Raw genomic sequence first — 20,921 nt, forward strand, 5'->3', positions numbered from 1 at the left:
TTGTCTCTTCTCAAATCAAATTAAATAAATATTTTATATAAAAAAAAGGCTGTTAGAATTGTGCTTATTTATTATTTTAGTCGACAGGTACAGCGCACATTAAAAAAATGCTTCAATTGCGCCGGTTAGCCAAGAGGCCTTTTATGATCTGTAGTCTCTTTTCAGATGTTGCAAAGTGACCCCAAAAAATATATTATGATATTTAAAAATATATTATAAGCATTACTTGAGAAAAACAATGTATGTTGCCACGTTTTCCTTTAGACCTACATTTGATGCTTTTTGCTCGTAATGGGATGCAGCCGGTTTAACAAAGTAATACAAACCACTGCCTCAGCAAGGTGTTGACTGAATTAGCATAAAACAACTTAGGAGTAACCAAGAAAAATGTTAAAATAGCAATGTTATATTGTTGAATTTATTACAATAGAGCAGTCCCCCATTATTTGCCTCAAATGCAGCTTAACCATGTCACATGACACCGCAGTACACTTTGAGAGCACAGAACTGGGACCATTACAGAAAACATTCAAAATGCAGGAATTCAAGTTATAGACACATCCACTGACCTCCACTGTAAACACTGGCCCAAAATGGAGTAAATTAAACATGCACAGGTCTAGCCATATACTTGACTTCACACTAGTCCTGTTGAAAATGTATAGAAAACACATACAAAATGCTTCATATTAGTTGAACATGTCGGTATAAAGTAAACGATCAAGTGTGACCGTATAGCTTAACTATCCGTCTCTCTTTATTTCTTCAACAGTGTGAAGAAACCAACCTATTGCATTTTCAAGTATATATTTAGTTTGTAGCAATCATTTCAATGTCAGTCATTTCTCAATATAAAGAAATCAAATTGTGAGCACCATGAGGAAAATGTCAGTGTGTTGTTCTGTCTAGTGGAGATAAGTGAGTATTGCAGACACAGGATAAACATCCTTACAATACCTCACCACTGCGTCTCATTTCTGCTTCTTCTTGCTGAGGTAGCTCTGATAATAGAAGTTACTGAAGAGGACGATGAGGGAGACGCAGTAGCCGAACACCACCATGTTCATGGCGTCGGGGAAGTCGCAGTCTGCGAACAGGTTGTAGCCGGTGTGCAGGAGGAACAGCACGAACTGCACCTGTTGGAGGGGAAAAGTTCAGATCAGATTAGCTCACAGTCACATTCCTCTCATTCAGATCAGAGATTACTCACGAGCTGCAGGGACGTCAGGTATCTCTTCCACCACAGGTACTTCTGCATGTGAGGGCCGACGGCAGCCAGGCCGTAGTAGGAGTACATCACCACGTGGACGAAGGTGTTGACCAGGCCGATGAAGAACGCTGCGGGAGGAAAACAGGGATGCATTCAGAGCGGCAGTAAGAAATGGGTTTCATTCATTCATTTTAGTCAGTAAAAATGTTTCAAACTTATAGAGAAATGATCCGACTGATAGCAATTAAGTTAGGTATGTTAAGAATGTTTATGACACGCGTAGATAGATGCAATAAGATAAAAAGGTTACCGTTTATGTATAGAGCATTAGACAGTGTGAGGGATGTAAATAAATATAAATTCATTTTGTATCATGTTGTTATGTTTTGAGATACCTCATGGATAAAAAAAAAGTTTTTAAAAACTTCATTAACGGTTTGGATGCAAAGACATGTAGCAGACTGGCTCAGATTGCAGAAAGAAATATACAGTATGATAGGATGTTGGATGTTACAGGATCTGTGGTAACTGTTATGAATTTATAATAGTGTTTTACTCAGATTTTAAGCAAGTGTGTACTTCAGATTATTTTATTTTTAAAATGTGCTTGCAGTATTGCAGTTTATTGCAATATGTTGAACCGTGACCCCTGTATCATTATACTTATTGTATCTCTATATTACTTTCAGTAATCGGCTCCATTAATTGAGCTTTTAATATACACCATGGTAAAATCATCTATACAATAGACCAGACAGCATTACGCTACTAGAACATAAATAATAATCTTTAGGAGTCACAGAGAAATTATTTTTTGTTAAATACTTTCTGATTGCCTGTGGAATAATACACATTTACGGCTATCCGTTACCGGTAATGTGGGATTAATTCAAAGTAGACTACAATGCTTATACAGGAATATGTCACCCAGGGCAACAGGATGGTTCATGTATGTGTTTTTATACACAAGAATAAGATATAACAGGATTTGGCTTCATTACACATTTTATGCTTTTTTAAGTGTTTATCTTTTCATTAGAATTGTAAATGATAATACCAATATAGAATATCACTACTGCTCTTTAAAATGTCCCTTCACCAAGTCATACAAATATCTGTTTATATATTTATTTACAGCTGTTGACTTACATTGTCCTCCAGCCAAATACTTGACTCCGGACCACCAGTTGAAGACCATGGTAGCGTGGTGGTAAATGTGGAGGAAGGTCAGCTGGCTGTTCTTCTTCCTCAGGATGAAGAAGAGCTGCTCACAGAGATTAGATGTTTCATCATTTCAACTCTGACTTCTGAATTGATAGCAGAAACTTCTTCCTTTTTTTAATACCCACCGTGTCACTGAGCTCTATGACCTTAGAGAAGAAGAACCACCAGCACACTTTGGCCATCTGGAGGAAGGAAACAATGGAGAAAGGTGCGATATGTTTAACTTTGAGAAAAAGGTAAATGCATGTTTTATCTTTCAAATTGAACAAAAGTCAGCTGTCTGTAAATGATGTTCCATATCTAGCTTTTGAAAGATTAAACGTCTGCGTAGTGCGTACACATTAAAATGAGTGAATGTGTGTATGGAGACACTTCCTTACCCTCACTGCCAGAGGGCTGTTGCTGTAATCTACCGGCTGGCAGAGGTAGCTGTAGTTCGAGAGCCAGGATGTGACCAGGAACTGGGAAATATTCATACTATAACTTCACATTAAACACTAGCAGGATCACCCTTTATATCAAAGAACAGAAATGTATTTTCCATCACCACTGTGCTCATGATTGACCTCAACGCACCTCATAGAACATGTATCCCGACAGGCCGACCATGGAGAAGTTGTAGACGATGAGGATGCCTTTGAGGTCGAGGGGCTCTCTGTGTTTCATTAGACGAGGGCCGGCCCACACCACACACAGGTACAGCAGGAAGATGATGGCCACGGGGACCGGGGAGTAGACCAGCAGCCACAGGTCTGTCCTCTTGTCTAAAACACAAGAAAGGACCATTTAGCAAATAAATAAAGAAGCCCTATAATGCTTTTCGGGATTTGTTTCCTTTCCTGTAGTGTGTTATAATGTTTGTGTGCATGTAAATGGTCTGCAAAGGTTAATATATCTAAGTACCCATGCTTCTATTTGCTAGTACTCAAATATATTCTACATGATAAACTAAGGGGCGGGACATCTCTAAGCAGACAGAATGTGAAAAGAGGACATGTCAACAAGTCACAATAGAGACACAAATTACAAACATGAACCTGACCTAGCATAATGGGGCCCTTTTAATCTGTACAGGAAAGCCAGTTTTGTACAGGTGTGTCTTGTTTGAATTGAGCTCAGAGAACCTGTTGTGTGTATATTCTTTTCAAAGTGACACATTTATAAGTGAGCACTTGAGGAACATTAGAGGGAGTATTCATCTGACAATACATTATATGCCCTGTCAATCCTATTCCTGTATGTCCACAACATACAGGAGTTACAAGCTACAAGATAATAACGTTAAATAAGTGGGATTGTCATGTAACATGCCACAAAGAAGTCATTGTGAAGACAAGCTGAGCATCTGCAACACACGCGCACTCACACGTATAGAGACAGCCTTGTTGTGTAAACTGGGAATCTCTTCGACAACTTAAGAGAAATTATTTTCGTTTGCTGGAAACCCAGAGAAAAATTAACTGTAGCTTTTAGATAATAACACAAATCCTCATACCTCCATTGTCTACTATGCTCTGGTGCAGGGACAGGGCACTTTGCCATGCAGAAGCCATCTGGAACATAAAACAAGTTAATGATTAAAATAAGACTATAACATCGGTAACATATAACGGTAAAGCTCCCTGCTGCACACCTCGCAGTTTTTCAATATGAAACTTCAGGGAGCACGTTGCAGAACCTTTGCCGCTGTCTGCCGGTGAGTGTTAGCAAAGTTCAGCCTGCACACCTGCGATGAATGAGTGACAGACGAAGCTCCACACACACCTCTGCAAATACAAATCACAGCAACACAATCAATTAAACCGTAAAAGACAGCGGAGAACAGTGCTGGCAAGACTTGAACCACTTCCGGTTTTTCCTCATTTATCATGATTTCCCGCCACAAAAACACTCGGTTGTTACACCATCAGCACAGCAGGGGGCGCTGTTCCCTTTCATTATGTTTATTATTATTATTTCATTTAATCATTATTATTATTATAAGTAGTAGTAGTAGAAGCATTATTATTGTCTGGTGAAAAACAAACATTTTTCATGAACAACAAGCACTTTTTTAAAGAACTTTTTATGTTATACTTTACATAGGTTACTTATGAATGACCTTTGGTATTACGTTTTGTATAGAATACAATACTATGACACTTTTGTACTGACAGGCTATACAATGAATCTTTTACAACTTGTTTTTATGATAAACTTTACTATGACCTTTTATGACATACTTTACTATATTACTTTTTGACTTTGATTTTTCCGACATACACTGTGACTTTTTATTTATTAAATTATTTATTTACTTTTTATTTGTATATAAAGTGATGGAAGAAGTACTCAGATAATTTACTCAAGTAGAAGAACCAAGACTTTACCAAAGAAATACTGATTTACAAGATCAGGGATGCAAACTCATCAGGTATGAAAAAGGTGGCAAGCATCCGAGCCCCCCCGACCCCACGGAATATCGGCTTTAAAATGAGGAATAACAGGATTGTAGCAGTCAGAACAACTAAAGCAGCAGTTAGTAATAACAGAAACGCCAAAGAGTCACATCTAATAGAAATATATAAAAGCATTTATTTTAATTGTGTAGCAGTCAGTTTATCATTTTGGCAGCACTGTTGAGCATTTTGAAAATGTATTTTCATGCCTTTGTGCAAGGCTTAGTCTTTCTATCTGTATAGCCACTGGTGTAAAATAACTAAGTTCATAAACTCAAGTACTGTACTTGGGTACAATTTTGAGATACTTGTACTTTATTTAAGTATTTCAATGTTTTGCTACTTTGTTCTTCTTCTCCTCTACAGTTCAGAGGTAAATGGTGCACTTCTCCTACATGTATTTAATCCCTTTAGTTACTTTACAGATGTGGATGAATGATGTGAAATATAACCAAGTGTTAAATCAGACTATAGTTCCACCTGGAGTAAAGTCACAAGCTACCCTGCAGTATACAAAGTCATTCAAACTAGCTGCACCTACCAGCTTTGAGAACACTTTCATGATCAATCATTATAAAACATATCATGTATATTATTCTGAAATGGACCAATCTGCACAACGACTACTTTTACTGTCGCTACTTTCACTATATTTTGATGAGAATACTTTTCTACTTTCACTTGAGGAACATTTTGAATGCAGGACTTTTACTGTAACAGAGTATTCCTACACTCTGGTACTTTTACTCAAGTACAAGACCTGAGTACTTCTACTTTTACTCAAGTACAAGATCTGAGTACTTCTACTTTTACTGTCGCTACTTACTATATTTTGATGATAATACTTTTATTTGAGGAACATATTGATTGCAGGATTGTTCCTACACTCTGGTACTTCTACTTTGACTCAAACCTGAGTACTTGTACTTTTACTCAAGTACAAGATTTGAGTACTTCTACTTTTACTCTAGTACAAGATCTGAGTACTTCTACTTTTACTCTAGTACAATATCTGAGTACTTCTACTTTTAATCAAGACAAGTACAAGATCTGAGTGCTTCTACTTTTACTCAAGAACAAGATCTATACTTATACCACCTCTGTTTATAGCCTATGAAAAAAACTATTAGAAAACGAAGGCTAAAGCTAACGTTAGCAGATAGTGACAATGTATGCTAGTTAGCCAGCTCAACGATAAATTGCGACAGAAACACTTTTCAATGCACATCACGCTCTGCCGCTCCGACAGGGAGCTCTGCTCCGAACACCTGAACGGCCCGTTCTAACAGCTGTTCACCAGCGGTCCAGTCTGTGCCACAGTGACTCCGGACCACATAGTTAATATTAACGAACGCACCCGTAGGTAATGTAGCTGCTGAAGCTAGACCATCATAACGGCCGCAGATTACTCCGGGTCTCAGACCCCCCCCCAATACCCCAAAAACATTTTTATTGCAGATCTACATGAATCACACACACGACCTATTTTGGATTAAAAACGGCGAATTTCGCCGAAAGGTGACAAGTTTGCATCCCTGCAAGATACTCAAGTAAGAGTATGCAAGTATTACCATCAAATATAGTATGAAAGTATTACCATCAAATTTAGTATGAAAGTATTACCATCAAATACCATGAGTTCGTAATGTGAAAGTACTCATTATGAAGAATAATATGATTGGATTAGTATTCAGAATTGCATAATTGCTGATTTTAAAAAAATCACTCTTGTCCACCAAATGATTAATGTAGATATGGACATTCTTCTGTAAAAAGAAATGCATCATTATACAAAAAGACAACAGATTTGTTTTTGATTTATTTTATCAATGACAAAAATATAAAAGCAATCAGAAGATGAACAGTTTATGTGCCTTTGTTGGACATGAAATCTTTTTTATTGCAATAATAAACATGACAGTGAACTTACGTACTGTTGGAAAAACACGAGGACTATTCACAATATATTGATAAAAACATTATCTATAAAGAAGTCGATAAAAATAAAGTCCCTTCAGGAACATAAACCTTTTAAAGTTTAAAAAACATGATGGCATTTTGTATTTCAATCCCAGTGATAGGACCATAATGAAACCAATATGGCAACACACTGTAGTGCTGATGCGTTGACATTAAAATCGCACATGTTTCCTGATAAGGCACCATGGAGGACTTTGACACTCAAACCCCTCAAGGTTCGTCTTTGACCTTGTTGAGGAAGGAGCTGAGAGAGAGCTGTCTGCCGCCGCTGGTAGCTGAGCTCACTTTGGCTTTTCTGGAGGAATTTGGTTTCTTGTCATTCTTTGTGCCGGTGTGCCTCTGCCTCTTCCCATCCTGAGTGAGACCAGTAGAAACAAAACGATAAAGGTGGAATCTAGGATTATAGAATAAGATCATTTGTGATAAATTATATATACAGACGTTTACTTACCTTAGAGTTTTGTTCTTTTTGACCGTCCACAGAATCATAAAGCTTCACAATCTGCAGGAGAGTAAACGTTGATGTTTATCGCATTTATTCAGAGTGCACATAGATGTGGACACTGGACACATGCCGTGACAACTTCCTGAAACAAACGCAACAACTACAACTTCCCTTTACATTTCCGAAACTCACTGTAATAATCACAATACATTACATTACATTTAGCTGACGCTTTTATCCAAAGCGACTTACAATAAGTACATTCGACCAAGAAGATACAAACTTGAAGAAAACAGAATCATATAAGTACATCAGGTTTCATAGAGCCAAACATTTCAAGTGCTACTCAACTGGCTTTAGATAAGCCAGTCCTTTATTAGTATATAAGTGCTTTGTTAGTAATTCTATCGCTCGAAGTGGAGTCGAAAGAGATGAGTTTTCAGTCTGCGCCGGAAGATGTGTAAGCTATCTGCTGTCCTGATGTCAATGGGGAGCTCATTCCACCATTTTGGAGCCAGGATAGCAATAACAATACAAGGCAAGATGTCCATTTACTGGTTAAGACGTTTTTTTTTACTAACTGCAGCTCCAAATAGCAGCATGATATCGGGGGAACATTTCAGTTAAAATCACTGAAATCCTTGTAACAGAAAAACAATTTACACACCAGAAAAACATCTCTATCAGTTACACAGTGGGGCTGAACACACAAACTGTGTAAACAAATTACAAACCTTTTTCACTCCTGTGGACACAGCAGCTTCCTGCAGGGCGGACCGGCTGAGCCACCGAGCGTTTTCAGTGTGAGTGTGTGTGTCAGCATCCTTCAAACACACACTGTGGACCACGTATGTCTGGTGGATGTGGGAGAAGATGTGAACCACCTGCAGACAGCCAATGACCCATCAAAGGGTTGTTACAGAGCTGCAGAAATACTTTATTTGCATTCAATAATAAATATGTATAAGTGGTGTACTTCAGGCGTACCTCTCCCACATACTGGAACATGTTTTCTGTCAGATGGGTTCCCAGTTTCCCGCTGATCTGAGCACACAGCGCCCTCCTCTGTTTCAGATCAGAGCTCTTCTCCTCCAGCAAGAGATTTGGAAACTCCCATAAACCTGCCAGCAAACCGGACACACACACACACACACACACACACACACACACACACACACACACACACACACACACACACACACACACACACACACACACACACACACACACACACACACACACACACACACACCACACACACACACACACACACACACACACACACACACACACACACACACACACACACACACACACACACACACACACCACACACACACACACACACACACACACACACACACACACACACACACACACACACACACACACACACACACACACACACACACACACACACACACACACACACACACACACACACACACACACACACACACACACACACAGTTCATGCAGCCCACCCAAGTAGATTCATTTTAATGTTGCAGATAGTGAAGGTCAGCTTGTGAATTTCTAGTTGGCAGATTAACCCTAAAAATGACATGATAATTTATTTGTTGATTATATTTTCTATATATAAAGTATTTAAAGTTATCAAACAATCGCAGGTGTGTAAATAGCACAATTTTAATCCTCTATTTGTAGTGGAGTAGAAGTATAAAGTGGCAGAAAATGGAAAATACTCATGTAAAGTAAAAGTACATCACTATTTTATTGCAGTACAGTACTTAAGTAAATATACCTAGTTTACCAGCAACCTTTACTCTATTGTTCATAAGCTCGGTTTCAGAAAACTTGTCAGTAGTTTAACAACTATTTTAATTTTAGTATTGTCTCTGGAGACCAATTGGTTGATACTAGAAATAATTTGGAGCAGTTTAAACCATGAATGTTAAACAATTTTTAAAACTGTAATTGAACTTCAACTTATATTAATTACCTGATTCCAGTGGCCAGTTGGAACAGAATAATTAACACAGTTTCCATTTTGCTGCAACAGCGCAAAAGGTTTCAACAACAATTAGTATTATGTCTGAGTTTAGTTCTGCTTATCTGCTTTGTTTCTGAATGTGTTCAATACATTACGTTTTTATTCATTATTACTATACAATACATAGATTAAGAATAAATGAAACAAATAATACAACATTGACCTAAAACCAGATTTTGCAACCCTGATCTCCTCAGGCAAGTCTCTGAGGGTCTCGGGGCGCAGGACGGGCATAGGGTTTATACAAGGTCACAAAGATATCTTAACATACCAGCAATACCATTTAAGAATGGATTCTTAAAGCAATATAATCTTATTTTCTTCTTACACCTAGCGCTCACCCTGAACAGTGTGCTTCTTGTTTACATTTTCCCCTGCACTCAGAGGCAGGACATAAAAACACTTTTTATTTTTCTCAGGTCATTTACTTTTGGTGAGATAACTAATGTTTAGTTCATTTTACCCTGTCTATGGACTGATTCATTATTGTTACAAAACATACACAAGACGGCGGGACAAACCAATATAGACCCCCCATACAAACAATCAGACAAACAAAACATGAACTCTTAATAAACACCAGCGCGACAGCAAAGCTCATCCAGCTCAATTTAGTCCGGATTTTAGAGATCTTAGAGGGGGGGGGGAATTCTCTCCAGTGCGGCGTCTTCTCACGCCTCACCCTTGCATACAAGTGATTTATCGGTGCCTGAAAGCCGTCCAAGAGCGGTAACTAGCTTATCCTCTTGCGACAACCACTAGGCTATCTGTTTCTAGTGGCGCTGTGCCCCCCCGATCGGAGCCCACAGACTTTTTCCCTGCCCTTTCTATCCAAACAACAGCTCAGTTGACTGTAGTCCGTACGACCAGCCTATATCTACTCGCCATCGAGTTCACCTCAAGGTGAAACACAGTTTGCCTATGCTTGCTTGCCACTACACACCTCTGATCAATTAGCCTATAATTGTATGTATGCACTCCTGACCGCCACCTGCTCCAGAGAGCCGTAGCGCATCGGGTGATGCACGCACTTCGCGCTGGCCCGTCTAACCATGAGAAAAGCGGTCCTAAACAACGAGTGCTTTTAGACCGTCCCGTTTGAAGGACGGCGGTGCCATGAGTTAAAGCCTATAGGCAATAAGCTGTGACTTTCTCCCTCTCAGCCTGCACTGCTCCAGCCCCACACACACACGGGGAGGTTTTACACACACACGCAAGGCTGCAGCTGGAGCCGTGTTTTTACAGAGAGGTGATAGCAGTAAATATCTCTGGCTGCTTATTTTCAACTGCTATGTTTGGCCGCTAAGACCCTCAAAATCCGGCGATTTGTCCAATACAAATCTTTTACATTGCTTTCAATTCACACAGAAGCTCCACCCCACTGATGCTCTTTCTTTAAGGTATCTCTAAACATGAGCTGTGTATGCCTGTATGGCACTTCCGTCCCGAGCAGCACACACACAGAGGAAATAAGCCAGGACTGAGTCCCCAGACACTGATCTCCTGGGTTTATCATCCCCAAATGTTCATTAACCAAAAGGAAACGCAGCCGCTCAGTTTCACAGGTAATTTTAGGATACCGTCAATCACAGATTCTGATAAGGCAATGTCCAAATGTAGATTTGAAAATCACACTTACCAGAATCTGAAGATCTGTTGGCATCCTGCCGACAACGCCAATTTGTAGAGGAAACTTCTGTGTAGCTATGCAGTGGGAGTCACCGACTCAGGAAGGAGACACGGGAAGAGCAGTAGCTTTGATGTCAAACACATGATGGTTTATTTGGAGTTAACGGCCGGAGGATTCACATCACAAGTCCAAGAGTCAGAGGTTCTGACTTCACGGTAGAGTTGCCACGTCAATTCTGGAGAGCCTCTCTCTTGCCAGCCCATCTAACTGGTTTCGCAGAGAGTAAACAACATATTTGAGAAGATAGCCTAAACAGTGTGGGAACACTGAGCTACTTGCCTCGGACACCTATGACCTCGAAGATTTCACCTTGGAGTCCACAAATACAGAGAAGGAAATGTCTCAGTGTACCCACAACACAGACCATCTGTGACCCAGTATTGACCGGTCACAGAATGGGAACAATAACATTATTGGCTAAGCAGCCTGTGTCCTTAAAGAAGGTAAACAGACAACAAGGTTTGTCCTGTATGTCACATCTTGGCGTCTATGACAATTATTTCCATAACACTTTCTATCACTGCATTTGTGTATTTAGTTTTTTTTTTTTTTTTAAGTGTACCTGAGCTAAAGTTGAACTAAAATCTTCAAATCCCATTATAAAAAATGAACACCGATGTAAATAATAAAAACAAAAACAGCCAAATTAATTAATTCTACAAGAACTGGACCTAAAGCTTTCTGTTCACATCTGCCTTTTTTTGGTTGATTCAAAAAGGGAAGTGAGATCAGCATTTCATTTTATGATCAGACTGGAGACCCTTCACAAACAGATCCCCCCATTAGTGCACAGACCTTTGTTGGGCCTCTGTGTGAGCAGGAACTCGTCCTCGCCCCCCTCTCCATGTCGGATCACCACACAGGTCAGAGTTCGCTCGGCTCGAGGCGGCTTCTTCGCCGGCTTCCTGGGGAAGTTCTGAACGCCCAGCGCATCGTCCCAGGGCTCCGAGGGACAGAGAGGACACGTCCCGCTGTTCGCTGAGTGGAGAAGAGAAGGTACTTTGAGATACATTTAAATCCTGGCTGTTCTTTTTGCTGCTGCCTTTGATTAAATCCAATAACTGTTCATATCTCACAGTGCACTGTAACTTTTACTCCTGTATTGTAAACCTGTATTATTCATTTTTTGCGTGTTTTATTTTTATTTTATCAGCTTTTTAATGACTGTTTTAAATGTATTTACAGTTGGACAAAGTCACTGTGTTACTAGAATGTTAAGAGTAACTGTTTCAAACTGTCTACTGTTAGAGTAGTTTAGGTGGGTTAATAAACAACACAAACTATGTCAGAATCAGAATCAGATGTGTATGTGTAGTCAAAGATAGAAATGGTTAGTCTCTCACAACTTCTATGATATCATGACCACATGAAGGGGTCTGAGGGGGGGAAGAGGACACTCACCACAGTCCTCTATGTCAGGCAGGCTGTCCGGCTTCCTGTCCTGCTTCCCCAGCAGCTTCCTGGAGTTCTTCTCTTGTTTGACATGAACCTGCAAATTAAATGAGCAATTGTTCACCTTTTCACTATGATAAACAGAGATGGCCAAAGTACACACATCCTTTATTCAAGTAGAAGTAAAGAAGTATGAGCTTTAAAATGTACTTAAGTAAAAAGTACCCATAACTAGCAGCTGTTTTAAAGAGTACCTGACCTCCCTTTATATTAATAGAACGATAATGTCATTGTTAGCTAATGAATGTTTCCATGCTGAACAACGGCAACATGACAACGTTTCCATTGGTCCCTCTTCTTTAGAGAAGACCAGGAAATGATGGATACACGGATCGTGTTCAAATCAATGACTCTAAATAATAATGATCACGCCACCAAACACACATTCAAACTAAAGGAACCAGCCTGTTTGGAAAATGTAAGAAGTAGAAAGTACAGGTATTTGTGTTCAACATGTAAGAAGTAGAAAGTACAGGTATTTGTGTTCAACATGTAAGAAGTAGAAAGTACAGGTATTTGTGTTCAACATGTAAGAAGTAGAAAGTACAGGTATTTGTGCTCAAAATGTAAGAAGTAAAAGTAAAAAGTCGTCAGAAAAATAAGTAGTGGAGTAAAGTACTGATACCAGAAAAATGTACTTAAGTACAGTAACAAAGTATTTGTACTCCGCTACTTCCCACCTCTGATGATAAATAACATAAATATTCTATATTATGACTTCTTTAATTTAACAAACGGAAGCACAAACTTTACTTTTCATTTTGATTTATGTATGCAGTGGTAGAAAAGGTATGCATATTATTTACCCAAGTAGAATAAGTAATACTACAGTGTAGAAATACTTTGTTATAGCCATTTTAATATAAGGATTTAGATTAAACTCTTAATTAATCATGTATTTTTGTGAGTCACACTATGGTTTAAAACAGTGGTTCTCAAATGGGGGTACGCGGACCCCTAGGGGTACGTTGGAGTACTGCAGGGAGTACGTGAGATAAATAGATAAATATACCAATTTTAGGAAAAGTAACGAAGTTTGAGCAATGTGAATTTTATATTAATAGACTAGAGTTACACATATTTCAAAACGCGAAGTATAATAACTGCAGTTTGCCTCCCTGTCAGAATGACAAAGATCCTCAGTGAAGCTCAAGCCCATGTTTCTCACTAAATTGTAAGTACAACTTCTTAAAAAGATCAGTTCAATGCAACTAATGTCGTCTTAGTGTTATGGCATGATATTAAAATTGGTTGGCCATGCATTTAGTGATGGATTGTAAACATTTGAAATGTAGCATTTAAGTGTTTCTCAGTTACAAGGTTGTTGTTTTTAATAAATCAGACTCTGATGGTGCAGCGCTGTACTGTACCTCTTTATATAGGCTTTTTTCCCCTAACAAATTGTTTTTGCGCTGATCAGGGGGTAATTGGCTCAATTTTTTTTTCAAAGGGGGTTTATTATTGAAAAAGGTTTGAGAATCCCTGGTTTAAAAGATATTAATTTAAGGCTCACTCATTTGTTATCAAATGTGCGTCAGTATCACGTGCATGGCTAAATGCCTATATATGGTAGGTTAATAGGACACAGCTGATTGTGATGAGACGGGGAAGCGGTAAAGTCTTTTGACCGTGTTCTTTTTGTTCTTTTTTGGATACTGATAACTTAGTTACTATGAAGCGAGGAAATGTGTCTTCCTGTTTGTATGCAGTTTGGATCAATTAATAAAGCTGACCTGATTCAACAACGATCTCCCTGCTACATTTGTTTGGAACCAAAGAGAGGCGCGTCAAAACCCACAACCCCGACAGAGGTGGCTATTAAATGTAGACAAGGATTAAAACGCCACCACATACTCTGTTCTGCATTCAAGTAAAACTATCAACATCTGGATCCTTCTAACCTTGTGGTAGGAGTGGCAGTGCGACTGAACGGGACACCGGCTGCACAGCGGGCCCTTGGGGGTGCAGACTCGGGCCCCCAGCTCCATCATGGCCTGGTTAAAGTCCCCGGGCCTCTCAGGGTCCACCAGAGTATTTGCTAAACTCCTGAAATAAAGCAGAAAGAAAACATATCAAACTCCAGGTATAATAAGAGCATAACGCAGTGGTATAGTTGGCAAGGAGGGACTCCACAGGTTACAAAAACAAGTCGCTTAAAAAATTAACCTTTTTCCTGTTGTGAATATTCAACATGAGTCAACAATAAAGTAAATAGATGTTCTTCTGTGTTTTCTTATCTATTGCCTAAAGGAGGTTTAACATAATCCGTTTTCAGCTGAATGCAGAGATAAAGCCTCAGCAGGTGAAGCAAGATATCTGACAAAGATTACATGTACCTGTATTTCAGTAATACACAAAGTATGACAGTAGTAGGAACACAGGGAGGCCAGCATACTTTCCTCTCATGTTTTATCTTATCAACAAAGGGAGTCAAATCAAACTGACGTCAGAGATGACGAACACGAGACAGATTCATACAGATGAAGATACCGAAAGAAATGAGGTGGAAGTTCACTGTGGGGTTCACAGAGTTTACACAAAAGACAACGTTTTAATAACACTTCTGATTTAATTTATAACTTCAGTAAACATTATTCTAATGCATTTCAAGGTCTCAATCGCTACTTTCAGGTGTTTTGTTATACAGCATGATGCTTATTTTGTAAAAGTAAAATAAAATTAGAGGTAAACAGCTGCGAGGCTACCATGTGATTAACTGGTTGCCGGTTTGAGGGACTTAAAACTATAACAGTGTTTTCAGCTCATGAAAGCGAATTGCAAGTTTGCCAAAATGTCCAAATCATATTCCAAAATACGATGTTTGACGACACGGTGACCTCGCCCACTTCTTTAAAACAGGTAATGGCTCGGATCGAGGTCAGAGTTCATCATACTTGAGGATATTAGTTTGAAGTTTAGTCTCACTGTTGGGGAAATCTTTTCCTTAACTTTGACCCAGTTTATCAGTTTGTAGTTTCAAGGCTTTTATTGTCATGTGTCCATAGCTACAGTGTAGTTATGTGTTACTGCCCTCACTGAGCACAGGAACCTGTAGCCTTGGGTGCTTTGCTCTCAGTGTTTTGTCTCCCTGTTCCTGCCTGTTGGCGTTAGCTGATAGAGGTTATTGTGCTGTATAGTTGATTATTCTCTCAGAACCAGCTAAATACATGGGTCTGGGGTCGGGATCAACCGCTATGACGCCTCGTGGCTGCAGCATATGTCTTGTGAATTCTCCGGCCGAAGCTCCAAATAAACCGTCAGTGTTTGCCATCAGAGTTCCTGCTCTCCCTGTGTCTCTCTGAGTCTCCATTGCTTCATAAGTTTCCATCACACTCACCAGAGAGCCTCTGTCACTGCAGAACTGGTGCTGTCAGCGCCGACGGCCCGCAGGCGACACAGCACCCGAATCAAGTTGCCATCCACTGCTCCGGTTACCTAGGCAACAGAGATATTTCGTCGTCAATGATAAACGAGGTAGTAACACTATTAAGAGTTGCATTGGACGACCATATTTTATGGTTTCATTAGAGTTTTTAAATTCTTGTTTTGTCTCTGTATATATCCTAAAATCAAAACAACCAAAAACAGGAATCACATAGCCACAGTTAACTATACTAGGGCTAGGCAACACTTTCAAAATACTATGTTTTCTATTTCCTAACCAATTACATCCAACAGTATTTGACTTTTTAGGTTGGAGTAATAATACAATGTTTTAAGATTTAAAGTCTCTCCTGTTATGTCAGGAAAAACCATCCTGACTTTACTGACTGTTTTTAAGAGTCAGATCTCAACATCAGGAATGCAGGTAAGACAATTTGTGAGAAAATTACACATCTGCTGAAAGACTTTAAGACTGTTTTCCTAAAGGTCTCCTATTATACTGTTTTCCATCAATATATTATAGATCTCGGATATATACAAAACATGTCTCTGAAGTGTTTGGCTCAAAATACCAAACAGATCATTGCAGCATCCCATAATCCTCTCTGTTTCAGCCCTGTTTCCAAAGTGCTGATTCTCTGTCTGTTACTTTAGATGAAAATAAGGAGCCCCTCCCCACGCCCCTCTGAGAGAGATTTGGTTAAAAAGAACACAATGGTGCTCTAGGAGGAGATTCAGGTGATAAGGTGGTTGCTAATGGTTACACAAGCCAAAAAATCATAAAGTGGCAAAAATCTGATCAGCTCATTTTCAGACAGGTTTTTATATAAATGGATCGGGACAAAAAGTGAGAGAATCTTTTTTCCTGAAACGTTCAGAATCTCTTTCCACAGAGGGGACACATGTTGATGTAGAACAAATATGAACAAGTGGATTTTGCATAATAGGTCCCCTTTAAGTGTGGATTTCAGAAATCATGCTCAAGGTGACACAGTTGTAAACTATTACAATAAACAGGAAAAAGTAGGCGTATCTGAAGCACACCTGACCCAGTGCTATCGAGCCCACGGCTGCAGCGGTGTAGCGCCCCACTCCAGGAAGCTGCTTCAGCAGACTGTCCACGGTGCGAGGCATCTGGCCCTTCAGCTCCGACACCACCTAACAACAAGGAGAGACAATGAACAACATTCAATATTTCATACCGAGTAATTATGACCTGCAACTTTAAGAGTATGCCTTTTTATAAATATTTACACTAAGTTTAGACTGAATGCAGAATGTTTTAGGCTATGATGATGCAAATGTTTGATATAAAAAACACAACACAGACCTTTTGAGCTCCTTCATGCAGTCGTCTTCCTCTGGAGTAGTAGCCAAGACCCGCCCACATCTGGTTCACTTCCTACAAATAAAGGAAATTATTACATTTCAATTAAAATCAAGACATTTCTAAAATCCCTTCAGTTTCAGGGACTGCTTTAGTAATCACCTCTAGAGTAGCAGTTGCAAGATCCTGCACCGTGGGCCACCGCTGGAACACAATCAAAGCAAGAGGTACAATTACAAATAATGCATGACATGTGTGCTTCACTTCAAAAGTTGATCTTGTGTCACTGGTTAGCAACAATATTGATTCCTACTTAAGAAGACTGAAAAATGCTCTTCCTAATTGGGATCATTTGTTCAGTCTAGCATACGACAAGAATGCAACCATATTTGAATAAACACATGATAAAGCAATGACGCTAGTGGAAACAAGGAACATATTAAAAAACATGCCACACTTATCCCCAGTGAGGCACAGGGTAAATATATCACTAGGACTCTAATGTCATAAACAGCTTGAAGACGCCTACCTTCATCCATTTGTTGTGGTAGTTTATTACTGTAGCAACTTGGGTCTGTTGCAGCATGATTTCTGAAACCCACACTGAAAAGAAAGAGACAAATCTGATTTATAAACCGTGTCAGCAGTAGTGTAAGATGTGTCATTTTGACAGGAATCCTCTTGTTACCTGCGTATGTCCTGATGTTGAGGTCTGACTCCGTCACTGCCTGTTGGAGAAAAACAAGAAGGGAGTCAGTTAAATAAGTCAGATTTGTTTTACATGTGCAAAGGCTGGGTACTGCAGCTTGATATAAGGATTGTTTTTGCAATATTTGGGATTCGTAGAATATTACATTGAAAGAATAATTGTATAGCCATGGCATAACAGAAAAGGACATTTAAAAATCTCACAACATTTTATAATCATAAGTCAAGTGAAAAAGTCAAATAATGCTGTTGAATTGAGGACATTTAACAGATGATATTTGGAGTATTTTGCATATTGATTTAAGTTTAAGATAAAAACGGTGACAAGAAATACAAAATCAAGTAACCTCAATGATAAAAGCAATATGGTGAAAATAAAAAAGTAGCTTTCATGAACGTTAAGTAAACACATGTCTGAACCAAACTGACCACAGCACTTCCCAGGGTCTTAATGATACAACAAAAACCATATACATGAACTTTGTGAACTAAAATACTACATTTCTTGTCCACCAGTGAAAGAAGGTGTCTCTTTACCAGAGTCCTCCAGGGCAGCTCTCTCTGCTCCTGGTCGTACCAGCAGAGCAGCTGAGAGCGCAGCCGCTCAACATCTGCAGGGTCAGGGAACGTGTGGAACGTGGAGCGAGGAGAGGAGGGGTCTGTGGATTTCTCTGGAAGACCAAAAACATAATTCAGTCAAATCAGACTTTTAACAACAAGGTACATTACACTGATGTTAAATGAGATATTGATACAAATCCCAGAGTTGTTCAAATATGCAGAGAGGAAACGTCAAAAGAATAGATTTTCTGAACAGACCCTTTGAAAACTCACTCCAGGACCCCCAAGGGAATAGTTTAATTTCACTATTTGGTTCAATATATGTCAGCAGTGTCTATTTTGTGATAGTTTGTAAAAGTTATATCCTCAGCTACAGTATCTCAATTATGCCTAACAACCAAAATCACAAGTCCTTCAGACAAAATCTTATCAAATGGATTTCTGTGATCTAATATTCAATTTAAGGGGTCCGTGACGGAAAAGGACGAGGACCACTGTCCTGGTTCATGAGTACCTTTTAAGGTAAAGCTTAATATAAAATGCTTCAAAAAATAAATGAAAGACCATGTATCTGTTGTTTTATAAATGTTTTTGCCTTTTCTTTAAATACAAACAGTTATAAAATGTTTAAATTGAATTTTCCTGTCTTATTTGTATACGTGATATTTTGTTGATGTTTTTATTTTATTTAATCTTTTGTATATTTATCTTGTGTTTTATATGAAATTGTGATTTTTAACATTATTTAGGTGGATACTCCAAATAAGCCATCATTGTATTATTTGTTATGAGTTACGTTTGTGAATTTATAAATTGTTCAAAACTATTAAAAAAAGTTATACATAAAAACAATTCAGAATGTATTCTCCGTTAAAGTGTGACATTTAAAAGTATTAATGTGGGCTCAGTAGGCACTTAGTTGAATGATTCTTAAATGGTGGTTACTACAATAATGTAGAAATGTACACATTAAATGGCAATATTTAACAAGTGGCTGTTACTGGATTGCATTACATCATGCAAGTGTTGCTTTTAATGTGCACTGTTCATGTTATACTGAGATTTTATAAGTACAATTAGTTCTTCCATAAAATCTCTATGCAGACTTCAGGATGTTGCAGACAAACATCGAGCTGTTTCATATTCACTATATTAAAGTGGATAAAGTTAGAACCCAAAGTGTCTGTCTCCTAACAAGTATAATAAGTATATCATAATAATAAGTGAGGCATCAACAGAGCAGCCCACCTTCTTTCACAACTGTCGTTGACCTCTTCCTCTTTGGAGTTGCTGTTCCCACCATCTCCGGTCCGACTCTCTTCCCTTTAGTCATCGCTGAACGTAGCCTGCTCATTTCAAACCACCGCATGTGCAGTATTGACTTATTTCATGTGTCTGCAAACAGAAACAGCACTCATGTTTACTTCACGTTAGCTCCCGCCACGTTCAGGGACTCAGTCGCTGCTCGTCCAATCCGCTTTGAGTAAAGAGGCAATGTGCGTATGACGCTATGTCCGGTGGGCGGCTCAAGATCTAAATTATTATCAAAGTGAGTCTGGTTGTGCAATTAAATAATAAGAAAAATAAAATGATTTAAAGATTTAAATGTTTATATTAAAACAACAAGGGGGGGTCCCTCTAAAACTGGCCAACCCGACAGCCCCACCGTCCCTTGTCGTTTACTGATGTTTTATTTATTGTGTTTTTTAATATTATATTTTGTATTATTATTATATTTGTATTATTGTTTTTTTATGTTCTTATTATATTTTAATAATATTTCCTAGGAAATTGTATTATTGTTTTATTTATTGCATTGTTTTTATTATACTGTATGATTATTATTTCATTTATGTACTTTCTTAATTTATTGTTTGTTTATATTATATGTGTTTGCATTTTGTTATTTGAATTGTTATATTTTATTTATTTATTATTTGTTTTTTGCATTTTCGTACTATTATTTTATTTATTGTTATTAAAGGTTTTATGTATTAGAATATTTTATTTGTATTGTTTAAAGGACTTTTACTACAGAGTATTCCGACACTTTGGTAGTTCTACTGAAGTACAAGATCTGAGTACTTCTCCCACCTCTGACTATTCACCCTTCATACAGGAGGCATTTTAATTTGTGCATATTAAAAATAACACCCCCCAAAAAACTAAGGAAACATTTTTGCAAATGCTTTGAGAAACACAGTGAAAACAATCTCTAAATTACAGCTGAGAATCAAGTGTGTAAAGCAAACTTATAAATGAAGTGTATTAAAACTGTCCATGTATAATCACATAGTGCAACTCAACATTCAATCACATCTAAAGTCATATTTGATAAGAATGTTTTAATAATTCCATAATAAAAACAATTAGTAAGCAAATTAGGAATTTAAAGGTGGGGTAGGTAATTTCGGAGAAACCAGCTCGAGTGCGCTAGAATTTGAATATACACTGCCGAAAAAATCTGCCACTTCCTTACAGAGCCCCT

At 38.5% G+C, this 20,921-nt stretch overlaps 2 protein-coding genes across 3 annotated transcripts; both read right to left on the minus strand.

The window, feature by feature from the left end:
* Positions 1-404: 404 nt before the first annotated feature.
* On the minus strand, positions 405-4,287 carry LOC117550920 (elongation of very long chain fatty acids protein 4-like). Its single transcript, XM_034223518.1, has 8 exons — positions 4,068-4,287; positions 3,930-3,987; positions 3,011-3,198; positions 2,815-2,895; positions 2,560-2,616; positions 2,360-2,474; positions 1,211-1,338; positions 405-1,136 (listed from the first exon to the last, which is right to left on the minus strand). The coding sequence occupies exons 2-8, from the start codon at positions 3,985-3,987 to the stop codon at positions 972-974; spliced, it is 792 nt and encodes a 263-aa protein (XP_034079409.1). The 5' UTR covers positions 4,068-4,287; the 3' UTR covers positions 405-971.
* A 2,391-nt stretch (positions 4,288-6,678) lies between these two features.
* Positions 6,679-19,895, minus strand: mutyh (mutY DNA glycosylase). 2 transcript variants are annotated; one of them, XM_034223464.1, is made up of 15 exons: positions 19,682-19,895; positions 18,410-18,543; positions 17,853-17,892; positions 17,694-17,767; positions 17,327-17,368; positions 17,168-17,239; positions 16,882-16,995; positions 15,791-15,888; positions 14,355-14,499; positions 12,403-12,490; positions 11,798-11,979; positions 8,285-8,431; positions 8,032-8,151; positions 7,304-7,354; positions 6,679-7,206 (listed from the first exon to the last, which is right to left on the minus strand). In XM_034223464.1, exons 1-15 carry the CDS (start codon positions 19,800-19,802, stop codon positions 7,063-7,065), a joined length of 1,572 nt encoding a protein of 523 aa, XP_034079355.1. In that variant the 5' UTR covers positions 19,803-19,895; the 3' UTR covers positions 6,679-7,062. The 2 variants fall into 2 exon arrangements, with proteins under 2 accessions (XP_034079355.1, XP_034079356.1); XM_034223465.1 differs by having other exon boundaries at positions 8,032-8,181.
* Positions 19,896-20,921: the final 1,026 nt, after the last annotated feature.

This window comes from Gymnodraco acuticeps, unplaced genomic scaffold, assembly GCF_902827175.1.
Source record: "Gymnodraco acuticeps unplaced genomic scaffold, fGymAcu1.1, whole genome shotgun sequence".
Classification (NCBI taxonomy): Eukaryota; Metazoa; Chordata; class Actinopteri; order Perciformes; family Bathydraconidae; genus Gymnodraco; species Gymnodraco acuticeps.

What these genes read in the sequence shown, in the direction of transcription:
- LOC117550920 (XM_034223518.1), bottom strand. Translation starts at nt 3,987, where the DNA reads ATGGCTTCTGCATGGCAAAGTGCCCTGTCCCTGCACCAGAGCATAGTA. An exon ending in GAGCATAGTAGACAATGGAG is followed by an intron (nt 3,199 to 3,929) that starts GTATGAGGATTT and finishes CTTGTGTTTTAG; the next exon opens with ACAAGAGGACAGACCTGTGG. An exon ending in ACCTGACGTCCCTGCAGCTC is followed by an intron (nt 1,137 to 1,210) that starts GTGAGTAATCTC and finishes CCCCTCCAACAG; the next exon opens with GTGCAGTTCGTGCTGTTCCT.
- mutyh (XM_034223465.1), bottom strand. Translation starts at nt 19,802, where the DNA reads ATGCGGTGGTTTGAAATGAGCAGGCTACGTTCAGCGATGACTAAAGGG. An exon ending in AACGACAGTTGTGAAAGAAG is followed by an intron (nt 18,544 to 19,681) that starts GTGGGCTGCTCT and finishes TTGGTCTTCCAG; the next exon opens with AGAAATCCACAGACCCCTCC. An exon ending in GCAGTGACAGAGGCTCTCTG is followed by an intron (nt 14,500 to 15,790) that starts GTGAGTGTGATG and finishes GCTTTATTTCAG; the next exon opens with GAGTTTAGCAAATACTCTGG.